The sequence below is a fragment of the Giraffa tippelskirchi genome, chromosome 10 (genome assembly GCF_054371585.1).
Source record: "Giraffa tippelskirchi isolate mGirTip1 chromosome 10, T2T-mGirTip1v1.2.pri, whole genome shotgun sequence".
Taxonomy (NCBI): Eukaryota; Metazoa; Chordata; class Mammalia; order Artiodactyla; family Giraffidae; genus Giraffa; species Giraffa tippelskirchi.
This window is the reverse complement of record NC_137284.1, coordinates 111,487,167-111,506,263: the sequence shown is the minus strand read 5'-3', so window position 1 is coordinate 111,506,263 and position 19,097 is coordinate 111,487,167. Positions and strand designations below refer to the sequence as shown.

General features: G+C 40.3%; 1 protein-coding gene across 6 annotated transcripts in view; it reads left to right on the top strand.

The window, feature by feature from the left end:
• The window catches only part of PLEKHA8 (pleckstrin homology domain containing A8), a 110,922-nt gene extending 93,642 nt beyond the window's left edge, over window positions 1-17,280 (top strand). For 4 of the 6 annotated variants that reach the window (XR_014066905.1, XR_014066909.1, XM_081534835.1 and 1 more), the window contains one exon: window positions 15,738-17,280. Coding sequence is in view for 2 of the 6 variants with exons in the window: in XM_081534835.1 (XP_081390961.1) it covers window positions 15,738-15,770 (33 nt within the window). In the remaining 4 variants the exon portion in view is untranslated. Of the gene's footprint in view, window positions 1-6,992; window positions 8,498-15,737 lie in introns of those variants that run through there. The other 2 variants (XR_014066906.1, XR_014066910.1) reach the window with 2 other exon arrangements.
• The last annotated feature ends 1,817 nt before the right edge of the window (window positions 17,281-19,097 follow it).

The following is a 19,097-nucleotide window of genomic DNA, read 5'->3' as shown; positions in this document are numbered from 1 at the left end:
TCTCCTTTGTTTTTTGCTTCTCTTCTTTTCACAGCTATTTGTAAGGCCTCCTCAGACAGCCATTTTGCTTTTTTGCATTTCTTTTTCTTGGGGTTGATCTTGATCCCTGTCTCCTGTACAATGTCACGAACCTCCGTGCATAGTTCATCAGGCACTCTGTCTACCAGATCTAGTCCCTTAAATCTATTTCTCACTTCCACTATATAATCATAAGGGATTTGATTTAGGTCATACCTGAATGGTCTAGTGGTTTTTCCTACTTTCTTCAATTTAAGTCTGAATTTGGCAATAAGCAGTTCATGATCCGAGCCACAGTCTGCTCCCGGTCTTGTTTTTGCTGACTGTATAGAGCTTCTCCATCTTTGGCTGCAAAGAATGTAATCAATCTGATTTCAGTGTTGACCATCTGGTGATGTCCACGTGTAGAGTCTTCTCTTGTGTTGTTGGAAGAGGGTGTTTGCTATGACCAGTGCGTTCTCTTGGCAAAACTCTATTAGCCTTTGCCCTGTTTCATTCTGTACCCCAAGGCCAAATTTGCCTGTTATTCCAGGTGTTTCTTGAGTTCCTACTTTTGCATTCCAGTCACCTATAATGAAAATTACATCTTTTTTGGTGTTAGTTCTAAAAGGTCTTGTCGGTCTTCATAGAACTGTTCAAATTCAACTTCATCAGCATTACTGGTCAGAGCATAGACTTGGATTACCATGCTATTGAATGGTTTGCCTTGGATATGAACAGAGATCATTCTGTCGTTTTTGAGATGGCATCCAAGTACTGCATTTCGGACTCTTTTTTTGACTATGATGGTTACTCCATTTCTTCTCATGGATTCTTGCTCACAGTAGTATATATAACGGTCATCTGAGTTAAATTCACCCATTCTGGTCCATTTTAGTTCGCTGATTCCTAAAATGTTGTCATTCACTCTTGCCATCTGCTGTTTGACCGCTTCCAATTTCCCTTGATTCATGGATCTAACATTCCAGGTTCCTTTGCAATATTGCTCTTTACAGCATCAGACCTTGCTTCCATCACCAGTCACATCCACAACTGGGTGTTGTTTTTGCTTTGGCTCCGTCTCTTCATTCTTTCTGGAGTTATTTCTCCACCAGTCTCCTGTAGCATATTGGGCACCTACAGTCCTGAGGAGTTCATCTTTCAGTGTCCTATTTTTTTGCTTTTTCATACTGTTCATGGGGTTCTCAAGGCAAGAATAGTGAAGTGGTTTGCCATTCCCTTCTCCAGTGGACCACATTCTGTCAGACCTCTCCACCATGACCCGTCCATCTTGGGTGGCCCTACACAGCATGGCTTAGTTTCATTGAGTTAGACAAAGCTGTGGTCCATGGGATTAGATTGGTTAGTTTTCTGTGATTGTGGTTTCAGTCTGTCTGCCCTCTGATACCCTCTCTCAGCGCCTACCATCTTACTGGGGTTTCTCTGACCTTGGACGTGGGGTATCTCCTCTCGGCCGCTCACCGCTCCAGTGCCACTCATTTATAGTAGAAACAATGGTCTTAAAATCCAGTACTTTTGATTTACAGCAGCCAAGGTTTTTGAGAGAAAAACGAATTTGAAGTTTCAAAAGACTCTTCCCCTCAAAAGATCAATGCCCAAAGTTTATGTTTTAAACAAGGTATTAGAAAGAAATGAGAAGAATAAGGAAAAGGCTCTACTTCCTGCAGATTAAAGATTGCTGAGATTTTGTCAAATGTATCTTTTTTTATTAAAAAAGATATGAAAAGATTTAGATGCTAGTGAGTTCTTAAAAGAGGCACAAAAATCTCTGGTAGTGAGCAAAGAGCTGTTAGAGGGCTTTCGTGCAAAATCAGGTAGTTAGAGAGTGGTTGCAAGGACATGATGACCCTGGAGCAGATGGAATGCCTCTCTCCAGCGGGGTCAGCATGGGCTAAATGCCTCCTCTGAGGGCAAGAAGGATGCTTAAGAAGTCTGGGGATGACATGGTGGTGAGAGGAACTGCTCCCCCCCCAAGAAAAACACTGAAATGACTAAGTTTACCTGGAGCTGAACTTGATTGCTTTTCTGCTGTCAGGTGGAATTGAGAACTCAAATGTAATTTCATCACAGAAAAATAAAGTTCAGTCACTTACCTGTTAAGAGTTTTGTGGCCTGTGAAAATCTTGCCCACCAAACTCTGAGAAGCAACATGAGAGAATTTGTTATAAGGCTATAGGTAAGTGTCTCATGGAATCCAAGAGAAAAACATGTGAGCTAGGTTCATAAAAGACTATAACCAAGTACTGGAAACGCTCTTCTCGGCTCTCATTGCTGCTTGTTTATGCACACCCATTTCCCTCTTCGCTGAGGATTAACTGTCTGTACTCCCCCATCCATATGCCAGAATATAGTGGCATCAAGATCCTAAATTATGTGACACAGTTCTAGCCACATACAGATTCTAACTTTCTGTCTCTCAGTCTCAATTCCAAATTCTTACACAAGAATCTGATTGGCCCACTTTAATCCCATGTCTGTCTCCCTCAGTTCAGTTGGCAGTGACCCGAAAAGCCATGGCCTATGGCACAAACATGACTGCTGTGGCCCCTCATCCTGTTCCAGGGCACAGTCCTCAGGGAGTTGGAAATGGCTATGAGCTGGGAAGACAAGATGATGACTCATTCACTGTGAGGCTTATGCCTTGCTTCTGCCATTTACAAAGTAAGAGGAATAATATCTATAAAGCCCTACTTCTAAATGAAGACAAGGAGAACTAACATTATTAAACTTCTCTCCCAGATACTAGACATTGTAGTAAAGTTAATCAGGTTATCCTAACTCATCCTATAAACAACCTAAGATATGGGCATTTTAATTTCCATCTTTACAAATAAGGAAATTGGTGTTTACAGAGGTTAAATCTCAGCGCTTGTAAGGGGCAGAGCTCAGATCTGAACCCAGACAGAACCAGTCCTGCATCAGAGGAAAGAGCTATTAAGATTGAGATAATGTCTGAAAGCAGCACATTACATTCTCAGCTATGAATAAATTGCCTACGACAGGATCTTGCATGGAGCAAATGCTCAGAATTAAAAGTCTCATTAATAAGAGCACCTGACTCTTCAATTACAGTGGCAGTCTTACCATCATGAAGTGTTTGGCTCACATTAATCCACCAAACACCTCTACGAAGTGGGCACCCATCTGCTTTAAGGGGTTTCTGCCAAGACACATTGTATTCAAAGTGAAAAAGGAGATTAAAATAGCTGCCTATACCAATTTTAATTGTGATTGACCTTCAGCCACCGTTTGGTGCGATGGATCAGAGAGCTTTTAAAGCTTCCTGTGCTGCTTCACGTTGAGGTGTGAATTTGCCAGCTTAGGGGCCTGTTGTCATAGTGTCTTTAGAATCTGTCCATGTGCGCTGATCTTCTGACCTCCCAAAGCTAAATATAACTCTTTATGATTGGTGCTGAGCTCACACAAAGTCCAGACTGTAAATGTTTGCCAAATGAAATATTTGTCAACAGGTAATGATTAATCACCTACTGTATTCCCAGCCCTGAGAATATTAAATCTCTAAGATACAATCCATGCCTCAGAGGCACAATCTTTTCTGTGCAATCAAAAACCCCAGGGCTTAGTAATTAGGGAAATGCGACTCAAAACCACCTTGAGATCTGTCTTCATACTCACCAGGTTAGCTATAGTCAAAAGACAGAGGGGAAAGATGTGGAGAAATCATAATCCTCGCACATTGCTGGGGAGAACATGAAATGGTGCAGCCGCTATGGAAACAGTGTGGCAGTTTCTTAATAAGTTAAACATAGAATTATCATATGACCCAGCAATTCCATTCCTGGGTGTATACCCAAAAGAATTGAAAACAGGTGTTCAAACAAGAGCTCATATGCAAGTATTCATAGCAGCACTAGTCACAATAGCCAAAATGTAGAAACAACCCAAATGTCCATCAGCTGATGAATGGATGAACAAAATGGGGTATATCTGTATGTGTGTGTGTGTTCAGTCTTGTCTAACTCTTTGTGACCCCATGGACTGTAGCCCGTCAGGCTTCTCTGTCCATGGAATTTTTCAGGCAAGAATACTGGAGTGGGTTGCCATTTCCTCCTCCAGGGAATCTTCCCAAATGAAGGACAGAACCCATGTCTCTTGAGTCTCCTGCACTGGCAGGCAGATTCTTTATCACTGCACCACCTGGGAAGCCTAGTATATCTGTATAATGGAATATTATTTAGTAATAAAAAGTGATTAAGTGCTGATGAAAGATTGGATCAATACTAAATGGAAGAAGCCAGACCTGAAAGACCACACATATCATATGATTCCATATTTATGAGAAGTCTAGATTTCTCTATATATGTAATATATACATGCATGCTAAATCACTTCAGTCATGTCCAGCTCTTTGTAACCCTATGGACTGTAGCCCTCCAGGCTTCTCTGTCCATGGGATTTTCCAGGCAAGAATACTGGAGTTGGTTGCCATTTCCTTATCTAATATGTAATATATATTTACATATAAATGACTGTAAGAGCTATGACCAGAGATGAGCATATCGATATGAAATGCCTTGTGATTCCACCTGGGCATTCTGTCAGATGGCCTTTCTTCTAAGAGGTGTAGTGAAAACATACTAGCCTAGGAGCTGCTACTGGAAATTGGCCCATCTGGTTTCCTAATTGAGTTCAGAAAGCAAATACCACCGGATTCATACACTGATCTATCAGTATCCTCATTGCTGAGTATCTATAAATCATATAAGACCCTAATACTATATATTTATGTATTAAACTTTTGGTTACACTTCCCACTGTTTTTTCCCCCTATTGTGTTTTTTAAATGGTGTTACTGTGGAGAAGGCAATGGCAACCCACTCCAGTACTATTGCCTGGAAAATCCCATGGACGGAGGAGCCTGGTAGGCTACAGTCCATGGGGTCACTAAGAGTCAGACACGACTGAGCGACTTCACTTTCACTTTTCACTTTCATGCACTGGAGAAGGAAATGGCAACCCACTCCAGTGTTCTTGCCTAGAGAATCCCAGGGACGGGGAGCCTGGTGGGCTGCTGTCTATGGGGTCGCACAGAGTTGGACACGACTGAAGTGACTTACCAGCATACCAGCAGCACTGTGGCTCATGTTCAGGGTCTTATACTCTGAATCAATCCCTTTCCAAGAAGTTTTGTAAAATCATGTTCATCTATCTTAAAGTCTTATAGTTGTAAAGTTCTTTTTACCCGCTTAAAAATTATTGAGATATAGTTGGCTTGTAACATTATATTAGTTCTCAGTGTACAACATAATTATTTGGGCTTCCCCAGTGGCTCAGCAGTAAAGAATCCGCCTGCAATGCAGGAGACATGGGTTGATCCCTGGATCAAAAGATCCCCTGGAGGAGGGCATGGCAACCCTTCTCCAGTGTTCTTGCCTGGAGAATCCCATAGACAGAGGAGCCTGGTGGGCTACAGTCCATAGGGTTGCAAAGAGTCAGACACGACTGAAGCAACTGAGCATGATGGCACAGCACATAATTACTTGATTTCTATATATGTAAGTATTATGAAATGATCACCTCAATAAGTCTAGTTAATATCCTTTACCACACATAGCTGCAATTTTTTTGTGTGTAACAAGTACTTTTAAGATCTTCTCTCTTGACAACTTTTAAATATACAGTATTGTTAACTGTAGCCCCTGTGCTGTACATCCCCAGGACTTACTTATTTTATAACTGGAAGTTTGTACTTTTGACCACACTCCCTGCCATCACACCCACTCCCTGCCCCCCACCCACCTCTGGCAACCACCAATCCGCTCTCAGTATCTATGAGCCATTTTATTTATTTATTTATTTTATTCTTCATATTAGTGAAGTTCTTTTTACCCCTTTAAAAATTATTGAAATATAATTGACTTGTAACATTATATTAGTTTTCAATGTACAACATAATTATCTGGGCATCTGCAGTGGCTCCATGGGCTTCCCTTATAGCTCAGTTGGTAAAGAATCTGCCCGCAGTGCAGGAGACTTGGGTTCAATTCCTGGGTTGGGAAGATCCCCTGGAAAAGGAAATGGCAACTCACTCCAGTATACTTGCCTGGAGAATCCCATGGATAGAGGAGCCTGGCAGGCTACAGTCCACGGGGTCGCAAGAGTTGGACACAACTTAGTGACCAAACCACCACCACCAGTGGCTCCATAGTGAGATACTATGGAATTTGTCTATCTCTGTCTGACTTATTTCACATAGCATAATGCCCTCGGGGTCTATCCATGTTGTCACAGATGGCAAAGATTCCCTTTTCATGGTTGAATAATATTCCATTGTGTGTAGATGTGTATGACATTTTCTTTTTCCATTCATCTATTGGTGAACATCTTGATTGCCTCCATGTCTTATCTACTACTAATAATGCTACAATGAACATGAGGGTTCATATATCTTTTCAAGTTAGTGTTTTTAATTCCTTCAGATAAATAGCCCCAAATGGAGTTGCAGGATCATATGTTCTATTTTAATTTTTTAAGGAACTTGTATGCTGTTTTCCCCGGTGGCTGCACCATTTTACATTTCCACCTACAGGGCACAAAAGTTCCTTTTCCTCCACATCTTCTCCAACATTTGTTTTTTCTCCTTTTTTAACAATAGTACCTTACACTGATCTGTATTAAAAAATTACCCTAAATGTTGAAATACACACATTTTGGGGTGTCTTCCCAGTTTAACGGGCTTCTGTGGTAGCTCAGCTGATAAAGAATCCACCTGCAGTGCAGGAGACCCTGGCTCAATTCCTGGGTTGGGAAGATCCCCTGGAGAAGGGATAGGCTACCCACTCCAGTATTCTTGCCTGGAGAATGCCCATAGACATAGGAGCCTGCGGGCTACAGTCCATAGGGTCCCAAAGAGTCAGACACGACTAAGCGACTCTAAATGTTGAAATAGGTACATTTTGGGGTGTCTTCCCAATTTAATACTCCCATTTCATTGAGAGCATCTCTATCTCCAGGAGACAGCCACATTCAGGATTGATGACCCTGCTTTGCTGGTGCCGTGAATAGACACCTAACCTGAGGTAAGGCAGTCAGACCAGAGTGGGGCTTGGGGATGACTGACTATATGCCTTTTAGCTGGAAAGAGGGTTACAGAAAATGAAGAGCAGAAACTGCCATCACGGAAAACTGTTCTCATCCACATGCCAGGAGAAACAAAGAAAGTAGATATTTATAGAGAAGAACTGATTTTTGGATTGATATGCATAATGAAGGAAAACGGGGGAAAAAATAGTCTGGCTAGAGAGAGAGAGAAAGTGGGAGGTAGGCAGGGAGAGGGAAAGAGAGAGAGAAGAAACAATAGTTCTTGTTAGTTTTCTAGTTCCTTGTTCTTGATTTTCATGATGTCCATTCCTGTCCTTGGGTTCTGTGAGATACCCTGAATTTTTGTACAAAGTTCTCCTGATTGTTTTTTTATTTGCCTAAGATAGCTTGAATGAGTTTCTGTTATTGACTAAGACTACTAGAACCTACTTCTCCATTCTTGTTTTGAGCCCCTGAACAAACAAATAAACTTTGACTCTTTCTGAATTAATTAAACACATTTATAGGCATTTATATCTGTAATCATCTAATCGAAACCATTCATTTTATACAACAAAACATTGGTGTCCAGGGAAGTGAAATCCCCTGCTCAAGGTCTCACAGTTTGGAGATGGCAGAGCCAGAAACAAAACCAAGGTCTTTTGAGTATCAATCAGCCTAGTGTTCTTTCTGCTAAACAAGGCTACCTTTTCATGAAAACAGTTAGCATCACGCTTGGGGCAGAGAATGCCTGCTGCCTATTCTGAATGACCACTGGAGTGGTCAGGTGGTCCAGGCTGAGCATTTGAAGTATCCCAGACCTCTGGAGTCAGCTATGAGCTCCAGCTATTGGCCCAGAGATGAGCTCCTGCCCCAAGTAGAGATAACTAGGGACTTTTCAGGGAGAATAATCAGATACTTAGAGAAAAAGGGATGATCTGAATCTCCATTTTCTGAGCTCTAATATACTAGGGATCATGTGAGCTTAGTGCTTCTAGTGTTTTCTTTTTAGCATGAGAAGACATACAGCTCTGAAGAACAATGCCAGCTCAGAGGAAAACAGAACCAAGAGACGAAAAGAGACAGATGCCCAGTGACTTTATTTGAGTAGCTAGAGTCAACCATGCCAAAGTTTTCAACTCCTAAATTCTCAGTTACCTGACCCAGTATGTTTCCTCTTTGCTTAAGCTCGTTTGGCTTTCTGGTGCCTACAGCCAAGTAAGTTAGAATACCAAAATGTTGACTACTAACCTCAATTTAATTTTATATACTTTGCTTCTTGTTCTCATATACTACAGAGAGGATACATCTTTGGGTCATTATAAATGGAAGTTAATTTTTGTGATTTAAAATTTAATTAATATGAGTTATTGAGACTTCCCTGGTAATCCAGTGCTCCCTAGTCAGGGAACTAAGATCCTGCATGCCACACAACATGGCCAAAATAAATAAATAAATAAATGAGTTATTGAGGCTACACTAAGAACAATAGTGACAAATAAATACAACTGTATATGTGCTTTTTAAAAATTGAGGTATAGTTGATTTATAAAAGTACGTTACAGATGTATAACAGTGATTCACAATTATTAAAGGTTATACTCCATTTAGAGTTATTATAAAATTTTGACTGTATTCCCTGTGCTGTACAATACATACTTATAGCTTACTTATTTTATACATGGTAAGTTGTACCTCTTAGCGCCCTATCTCTATCTTACCCCTCCACTCCTTCCTCTCCCCACTGATGGTAACCACTAGCTTGTTCTCTTATCTGTGAGTCTGTTTCTTTTGTGTTATGTTTACTAGCTTGTTTATTTTTTAGCTTCCACATATAAATAATGTCATTACAGTATTTGTCTTTGTCTGACTTATCTCACTAAGAATAATACCTGCTACGCCCATCCATGTTGCTGCAAATGGCAAAATTTCATTCTTTTTTGTGGTTGAGTAGTATTCCATCATCTTTATCCATTCATCTGTTGATGGACACTTAGGTTGCTTCCATATCTTGGCAATTGTAAATGATGCTGCTGTGAACACTGGGGTGCTTGTATCTTTTTGAATTAGTGTTTTTGTTTCCTTCAGATATATATGCAGGCGTGGAATGCTAGATCATATGGTAGTTCTGGTTTTAGTTTTTTTGAAGAACTTCCATAATGTCGGTGACTGCACCAATTTACTTTCCTGCCAACAGTGTTCTAGGTTCCCTTTTCTCCACATCCTCACCAACATTTGTTATTTGTAGACTTTTTAATGGTAACCATTCTGACGGATGTGAGGTGATATCTCATTGTGGTTTTGATTGGCATTCCTCTGATGATATATGATATTGAGCAGTTTCTCATGTGCCTGTTGGCCATCGGTATGCCTTTCTTAAAATTTTATTTATCTGGCTGTGTTGAGTCTTGTGGTACACGGGCTCTTTGTTGCAGCACATGGGCTCAGTTGCCCCATGGCATGTGGGATCTTAGTTCCCTGTGGGCATGTGCATGCTCAACCATGTCTGACTCTTTGCACTCTAAGGACTGTAGCCCATCAGGCTCCTCTGTCCATAGGGGTTCTCCAGGCAAGAATACTGGAGTGGGTTACCATTTCCTCCTCCAGGGGATCTTCCTGACCCAGGGATCAAATCTGAATCTCCTATGTCTCCTGCATTACAGGTGGATTCTTTACTACTGAGCCACCAGGGAAACCCTTGTTTCCCTGACCAGAGAGCAAACCCTTCTCCCTTGCACTGTGAGGTGGATTCTTAACCACTGGACCACCAGGGAAGTCCCCATCTGTATGTCTTATTTTCAAAAATATCTATTCAGGTCTTCTGTCCATTTTTAGATCAGGTTGTTTTTCAATGTCAGGTTGTATAAGCTGTTTATATATTTGGGTTATACGTATTGGTCATATCATTTGCAGATACTTTCTCCTACTCAGTAGATTGTCTTTTAATTTTGTCAATGGATTCATTTTCTGTGCAAATGGTTTTAAGTTTAATTAGGTCCCATTTTTTAAATTTTGATTTTATTTCCTTTGCCTTAGGTGACAAGTTGAAAAACATTGCTACAAATTATGTCAAACAGTGTTATACCTATGTTTCCTTCTGGTTTCTGGTCTCACATTTAGATCTGTAACCCATTTTTAGTTTATTTTTGTATATGTTGTTAGAAACTATTCTAATTTTGTTCTTTTATGTGTAGAAGTCCAGTTTCACCAGCACCACTTATTGAAGAGACTGTCTTTTCTCCATTGTATGTTCTTGCCTCCTTTCTTATAGCTTAACTGACCAAAAGTATGTGGGTTGAACACAGTATATCTTTCCATCTGCTTGTGTCATCTTCAATTTCTTTCACTGGTATCTTACAGTTTTCCAAGTAAAGATCTTTTACCTCCTTAGGCAGGTTTATTCTTAGATATTTTATTCTTTTTGATGCAGTTGTAAATGAGATAGTTTCCTTAACTTCTCTTTTTGATAATTCTGTTAGTATATAGAAATGCAACAGATTTCTGTATACTGGTTTTGTATCCTGAAACTCTACTCAATTCATTGGCGAGCTCTAGTAGTTTTATTGGTGGAGTATTTAGGATTTTCCAAGTACAGTATCAAGTCATCTGCTTTTTGCAATTTGTATGCCTTTTATTTCTTTCTTATCTCATTGTTGTAACTAGGACTTCTAATACTATGTTGAATAAAAACGGTAGGAGTGGGTATGCTTGTCTTGTTCCTGATCTTAGAAGAAATGCTTTCAGCTTTTCACCACTGAGAATGATGTTAGCTGTGGGCTTGGCATACATGACCTTTATTGTGTTGAGGTATGTTCCCTCTGGGACTCCCAGGTGGCTCAGTGGTAAAGAACATGCCTGTCAATGCAGGAGACATGGGTTCAGTCCCTAGGTCAGGAAGATCCCCTGGAGAAGGAAATGGCAACCCACTCCAGTATTCTTGCCTGGGAAATTCCATGGACAGAGAAGCCTGGAGGGCTACAGTCCACAGGGTCTCAAAAGAGTCAGACATGACTTAGTGACTAAAACAACAATGATTTTCCCTCTATGCCCACTTTCTAGAGAGTTTCTATCATAAATAGATGTAGTGTGCTTTTGTTTTCCAAGGAAAATGAATAAATTTAAATTTACCCTAAGGTAATACTTCTTGAAGTTTTTTTGTTAGGTTCTGTACTCCTTTACACTCACAATTTATTGAGGACTCCAAAGACATTCTGTTTATGTGGGGTATAATTATCAATATTTACTGTATTAAAAGTGGAAGTGAAAATCACTCAGTCATGTCCAACTCTTTGTGACCCCATGGACTGTAGCCCTCCAGGCTCCTCTGTCCGTGGTTTTCTTCAGGCAAGAATACTGGAGTGGATTGCCATTTCCTTCTCCAGGGGATCTTCCAGACCCAGCAATCAGACCTGGGTCTCCTCATTGCAGGCAGATTCTTTACTGTCTGAGCTCCCAAGGGAAACCCATTAAAAGTGGAAACTAAGAAGTTTGTTTTTAATTAAAAATGGAAACTGAGAACTTTCAAAAATATATACTGATTCATTTGCCAATAGCCATGATTAATGCATTATATGTTAATATAGATAACATCTTAGTGTTATAATAAAATTAGTTTTGACCCTGTAACCCCTGAAGATGTGTTCTAAAGTAAAATGTTAGATTATTTCAGAATAGGAAAAAGGATAGTGAAGAACAAAACTTGGCAAGTACATTTTATTTGCCTTAGTTTATAATACTTTAGTCTGAAAAGTAGCTCTGTAATGTGTTAAAATCTTAGCAAAGTTTGCCCAATTTTGATAAGCTTGTTGCCTTGATTTACTGAGTAATGCCTCAGCCTACAGCCTAAAAGGTTATCATTATCTGCTATGTAACCTGCCTGGGTAGCAAAGATTCTGGGTTTTACTAGAATAATTTCCTGTGCTTTATGTTGATTTTTCTATATCCGTGATTATTTAAGGAAGAAAAAGAATCAAGGTTCTTCACTTGTGAAAGAGCATAGACTTTTAAAAAAATCCTGTTACCATCCATGTTTATTTTTCAGTGCTTTATTTTGACTCTAATTAAATAGGTAGTCAATTATTGTTTCTTAGCCATCCATGATCCCATCTTAAGTATCCAAATATCTTCTGACAAGTTTTTTTAATTTTCACTTTCCCAAAAAAATTACCTGTAGATGACAGAGACTTAAAATGGCTATGTTTAATTTATAACTAGTAATCTTCAGATGCTAAAGTTCTGATGAGGGGGTGCCTACTACTAATACAACCCACAAGGAAATTTGGTTGTCCATTTACATCGATTATGATTACACATACTCTGGAATCATTCACTCCATCTTATTTTGTGTTTATCATTCTTTAGAATGATTTTTCTTGGCTTCTGTTTTTTTCCATTTCTGCTGTCTGTTGAATTGGTGGGCTTTCTTTGGTCCCCATTTTCCTGTCTATCTGTTTGGAAGTTTCTCCTCCTTTCTCTAGTATTTAGTGGTTACCTTTATGGCAGAATCTGCTAGATGTCTCTGCCATAGCCATTTTCCCTTAGCAAAAAACTGGGAAATAAACCTTGCTGAGAAACTGCATTTCTGAGTTTCTCTCATAGATAGAAGGGACACAGTATGTGAGAAGTTGATTGGAATATCTGGGAAGGCTCATTGAAAGGGTAATGACAGGGGCTTCCCTGGTGGTCCAGTGGTTGGGAATCTGCCTGCCAATGCAGCAGACACGGGTTTGATCCCTGCCTGCCAATGCAGCAGACACGGGTTTGATCCCTGGTCCGGGAAGATCCCACATGCCACAGGGCAACTGAGCCCATGCACCACAACTACTGAAGTCCCCATGCCCTAGAGCCCATGTTCTGCAACAAGAGAAGTCTCTGCAATGAGAAGCCCACACACCACAACTAGAGAAAGCCAGAACAGCAATGAAGACCCAGCACAGCCAAAAATAAACTAATTAATAAATTTAAAAAGGAAAAGAGTAATGACAGTTGGCCTATGTTCCTTTATTCTTTCTTCCTTTATCCCGCTTGGAATGTGGGTGTGATAACTGGAACTCCAGAAACCATCAGGCACCCTGAGGCAACTTTAAGGACGGAAGCTACACCCTCAGGATAGTAGGGCAGAAAGAGCCCCAGTGACCAAGGAGTGGCCAAATCTGCCCTGAACTGCCCACCTCCAGATTTTATTCATATGAAATAAAGACCAATTCTGATCTTGTTCTAGCCACTTTAGTCAAGATTTTTATTATTAGCTGAATGCAATTTCTAACTGATTCACCTGAAATTTTTAAACATGTATACTTGATGTAACAAGATCTAAACTTAATCAGTACCTCTACACACATTATAGACCAAGAACCACTTCTATCAGAACTTTGGATATGTTGTCATTTCTCACTTTTTGAAAAGCTTCTTGCTGATCTTTGTACCATCTTCCCCTACTACACACACACTCACATATTTATTTTCTCAGATTCTTACAAGTTCAACAAGGTATGTACCCTTACCCCATTTTCACAGATGAAGAAATTGCAGTTCACAGGCGTTAGGTAACCTTTCCAAGGTCACACAATTAATAAGTGACAAAGTCGTTCTAACACCCAAACTTTTCTATTGTGTCATAAATCTTGAAAAGTAAAAGTGTTAGTTGCTCAATTGTGTCCAACTTTATGATCCCACACACGGTAGCCCGCCAGGCTCCTCTGTCCATGGGATTCTCCAGGCAAGAATACTGGAGTGGGTAGCCATTCCCCTCTCCAGGGTATCTTCCCAACCCAGGAATCAAACCTGGGTCTCCTACATTGCAGGCAGATTATTTGCCATCTGAGCCACCAGGGAAGTCACAAATCTTAGCTGTACTCTTTCATCAGCTACTTTGCAGGCATTGTAGCTGAGGACAAGCACACACTCTGACTGGGGCAAGGCTGGAGTAAAACAAGCTATGCTATTACCAAGATCATATCTTACTAAATGGACATATATAAGAGATCAGTCTGCTAATTTAAGGACAGCAGCTTCTGGTTTAGCCAATTTCCAGGATACAGGACTTTTCCCAGAGGGAAATCTACATCCTTGTAGGAGTTCTCTAGTAATGCTCTTGGGACACCTTGCTAGAGAATGAGCTAATACAACTAGGTCCTAATAAGCCTCAGCAGACAAACAAAATAAAGGCAGAACTATAATCATGATCAGAAAGGGAAAAGAAAATAATATTAAAACAACTGTTTTGCTACCATAAAATCTGTGTTTCTCTTTCAGTGCCACCAAAGAGATATCACTGAAAAGGAGGTTTTGTGTGTTGTAAGGAAAGAAGGCAATGAAAATGTTTAGAAGCAAGGAACTTGAGAAACTATTTTAGTTGAGAGTAAGGGCAAGGATGGGGAGTGACTGAACAAAACAGAATACTGAGGTGTATTAAATGAATTTTAAAAAATAAAATAAAAATAATTTCTTTTCCTTTGACAGTTGTAAAAGGAAAATGCTTATCAGATGAATCTGATCAGATAGACATGCTTTGAAGACAAATGTAGCCAAATTATGTAACCCAGAGCTTCCTCAAGTTCTAGATGCAAAGCTTCTAGAGGAATAACAAAAAAGAAAAGATTTTGTAGAAGTTCAGATCGACAGATTCAGAAACACAATCTGGAATGAATTTTTCTGGCCAGAGGGCAAGAATGCAGAAGAAAATCCTTCTCCTCAGGTTTACGGAGTATTTGGGTCACAATGACCCATTTATGTAGATTTTTAATTTTTGCTGATCTTCCAATTTAATTTTTTTCCAAACTCCAGTTACAATGAAACATGAATTTTGGCATGGGCTGAACTCGAGATTACCCTCTATTTATCTTCCCTATCCCACTGCCCAGGTGTCGCCTCTCTTGAGTGTATTGGGAAGGCACACAGATGGCTCTCATCCCTCTTTTATTTTTAATTGGAGGACAGTTGCTTTACAATGTTTTGTTGGTTTCTGCCTCACAACAATGTGAATCAGCCATAAGTATACACATATCCCCTCTCTCCTGAGCCTTCCTCCTTCTCATCCCTCTTATGCTGACGTCTTAGGGGTTTTGTCTCCAGATCCTGGGGTCCTCTCACCTCTCCCATCACCGCTGTGACAAATCACATACCCCTCTACTGACCGTCACCTCCTGGAGCTTGACAGCTGCTGTGCCTCTTGATAAAATGCAACTACCTTGAGTTCACAGGGTGAATGCGGAACCAGCCACACTTCCCATTCTGCCTCATTCCTCACAATGCATAACCACGAGGCTGTGTGGATGAAGCAGATTTACCAGATGGTAGGGTTAGTTAAATGGACTTACAATGTGGGAGTAAATAAAAGGTACAATTATATATTCAAGTCAGCATTGCTCACACTAGAATAAAAGCCACAGAGGACCTGGGAACGGGGGTGGGTGGAAGAGTTGGCTTGAGTAGGAGAATCTAGAGTGGGTTTTGCAGTTCTGAATCGGGTTCCTGAGAACTCCCAGCCAATGTGGGGTATAAAGATGCCTTCTCTCCTTAACAACATCTCCCAAAGACAGTGGTTCAATAGGAGAAAAGTCTAGATTCATATATAAGAAGAGAAAGATTTCTCTAAATGCAATGAAGCCTGTACAACTTTCTGCCTACTAATGGAGCTATGTTTTAATTTTCCTTCTATTTCTGAATAATGGCCAAAGGCAAAACAGGAAAGGGGACTCAGCAGTCCCTGATGTTCCTTCACTCCTGGGCTACACAAAAGACCTGGCTGAAGTTCTGGAATGACCACTGCCCTGTACCTGGAGCCCATATACATCTCTACATGGGATGCCTCACAGGACTCTCCAAGCAGGAGGGAAGCAGAGTGACTTGTCTTCCTATCTAAGAAACTGACTTAGTTGCCTTAGGGAAATCAAGGTCCAAGCAACTTCTGAAGATTCACTTTGCAGGACTGATTTCCATTGCTTTTATGTGATAACCCTTTCCCTTAAAGGTGCAAGTCTTCTCTCTCTAAATCTGTGGTTCTCAAGTAGGGGTGATTTTGGCTTCCAGGGAACATTTAACAATGTCTAGAGACATTTTGGGGGCTTCCCCGATGGCTCAGCAGGTAAAGAATCCGCCTGCAATGAAGGAGATGCAGGTTCAATTCCTGGGTCAGGGAGATTCCCTGAAGGAGGAAATGGCAGCCCATTCCAGTATTCTTGCCTGGAGAATCCCATGGACAGAGGAGCCTGGCGGCCTACAGTCCGAAGTGTCACAAAGATTCAGACACAACTGAGCAATTAAGACATTTTTGGTTGTCACAACATCAGAGAGGAGTGGGGGAGATGCTGCTGGCATCTAGTGGGTAGATGCCAGTGATGCCACTAAACATCCTACAATGCAAAAGATAACTCCCTACAAGAAAGAAATATCCAGCTCCAAATACCAGTAGTGCTGCTATTGAGAAACTCTGCTCCAAATGCTTAGAAAAAAAATGAGATTTCACGTCATCTGTGACCAGTACTCATCATGCTACCATCCTCATGTCACTCCTGGATTTTACTTTTAAAATTCATCAGCTGATCTTCCTACAGATCATTCCCAAGAAGTAGATTAATAGTAATCATGGCATTTACTGAGTTCATACTATGTGCCAGGTTCTGAGAAAAGGACTTGATATACTTTATCTCATTTTTTGTCACCATTTTTCAGAAAACTGAGGTTCAGGGCAATTAAGTTGTAGATGTACACGAAGCTTAAATTCACTGAGGTGGGAATCAATGCAGAGCTCAAGTTTCTGATCTTTAACTCAATGGCTTTCTATGAAAAACAATAGTGTGCATTCAGTTTATTGAACAATTCCTTTATACTCAGAATTCTATTTTTCATCATAAGAATTTTTCATCTTCTGACAAAAAGTATTTGTTAAATACATAAAACTCTGTACTTATGGCCATGTATCACTTGGAGCAAACTTGATAGATGAATTTTGAAACACATGTATTTGTAAAGAAGAGCTATGTCTTTTATATATTTCCCCCAAAGAAGAAAAGCTATGTCTTTTATATATTTTAGTCTCAAACTTAAAGAATCTCTATCTTGGGGTGTCTATTTAAAAGAAAGAAAGAAAAAAGCAACATTTTGTAACATTCACAATAGCAGATTGAATTTTCTTATTCGTGTGCCTGTCTCCTTCTCTGTCCTGTGTATTCCTTTTCTACTGCTGCAGAACAAATTAAAACAAACTTCAACTTAAGACAATACCTATTATCTCACAGTTCTGTAAGTCAGAAGTTCTATAAGTCCGAAATCAGTTATGCACAGCTGAGGCATAACTGACTTCTCTGCTCAGGCTCTCCAAAGGCTGAAATCATGGAATCAAGTCAGGCTAAGTTCTCCTCTGAAGGCTCTGCAGAAAATTTACTTTCAAGCTCCTGAGGTTGCTGCAGTTGTAAGACTAAAGTCTCACTTACTTGCTGGCTGATGGTCAGGAATTGGCCATCTACACTCCTCTCCAATGAAGCAGCTCCCTCCATCGTCAAAGCTGTTAGGAACGAATCTCACTTGATGATGAATCTGCTTCATGGTTTGAATCTCCAAGAAAAGCCCAGTCCCCTGTAAGGGTCCATGTGATTACATGAGGCCCACCAAGGACAATCTCCCCATCTTGAGGTCTATTGATTTAACTCCTTAGTTACATGAGCAGAATCCCTCACAGCAGTACCTAGATTCATGTTTGTTTGAATAACTGGGAGAACATCTACGTATAGTAGGAATCTTGGTTTACACAGGAATCTTGAAGGTCATTTTAGAACCCTTCCTAGTTCACAGTCTGTAAACTCCGTGATGGCAAATTTGGGTCTTCTGCATCTTTGTCTGGTACTCAAAAGATGCTCCGTGAATGTTCACTGAACTGAATTTTTTTTAAGGGATTGAGAAATTATTGAAGTCATGAAATTGTTACACATAAGCATCAATTTCCAGGTAAGGACAACTCTCATCAGGAAAAAGATCAAATAAGATGCAATGCCCAGGTAGCCTCTTCTTCCATCAAAAGATTAAGTGGACTTTCTACTTTTACTATGGGAATGCAGCTTTGATTTCATTAAAGGAAGTCAAGGGGAAAAGAATTCCTATCCCAGAAATGGGCAAGAGAAACAACTTTCCAGAATTGAATCAATTCTGTTGAGTAAAGGGTGTTTTCAGTGGGTTCAAGGTGTCATGAGCTTCCCTTGCCTAGTCTGCTAGCTCTTTGAAAGTGGAATTACATATTATTTATATTAAAAAAAACTAAGATCGTGGCATCTGGTCCCATCACTTCATGGCAAATAGATGGGGAAACAATGGAAACAGTGAGAGACTTTATTTTCTTGGGTTCCAAAATGCAGATGGTGACTGCAGCCATGAAATCCAAAGATGCTTGTTCCTTGGAAAATAAGCTATGACAAACCTAGACAGCATATTAAAAAGCAGAGACATCACTTTCCCAACAAAAGTCTGTATAGTCAAAGCTATGGTTTTTCCAGTAGTCATGTATGGATGTTGAGAGTTGGACCAAAAAGAAAGCTGAGTGCCAAAGAATTGATGCTTTCAAACTGTGGTGCTGGGGAAGACTCTTGAGAGTCCCTTGGACAGCAAGGAGATCAAACCAGTTAACCCTAAAGAAACTCAACCCTGAATATTCATTGGAAGGACTGATGCTGAAGCTAAAACTTCAATACTTTAGCCACCTGATGTAAAGAGCTGACTCATTAGAAAAGACCCTGATGCTGGGAAAGATTGAGGGCAGGAGGAGAAGAGGGTGATAGAGGATGAGATGGTTGGATGGCATCACAGAATCAACGGACATGAGTTTGAGCAAACTCCCAGAGATAGTGCAGGCCAGGGAACCCTGACATGCTGCACTCCATGGGGTCACAAAGAGTCAGATACTAGCAACTGAACAACAACACATTTATATCCCTAGAACTAGCATGGTGCTTGCTTCAGAAGACCAACTTTAAAGATAAAAGCTGACTGAATGTTTGTATTATGGAATGAATGCTATTTGGCCTGTCTCTGCAAGTAGTCAGTCACTT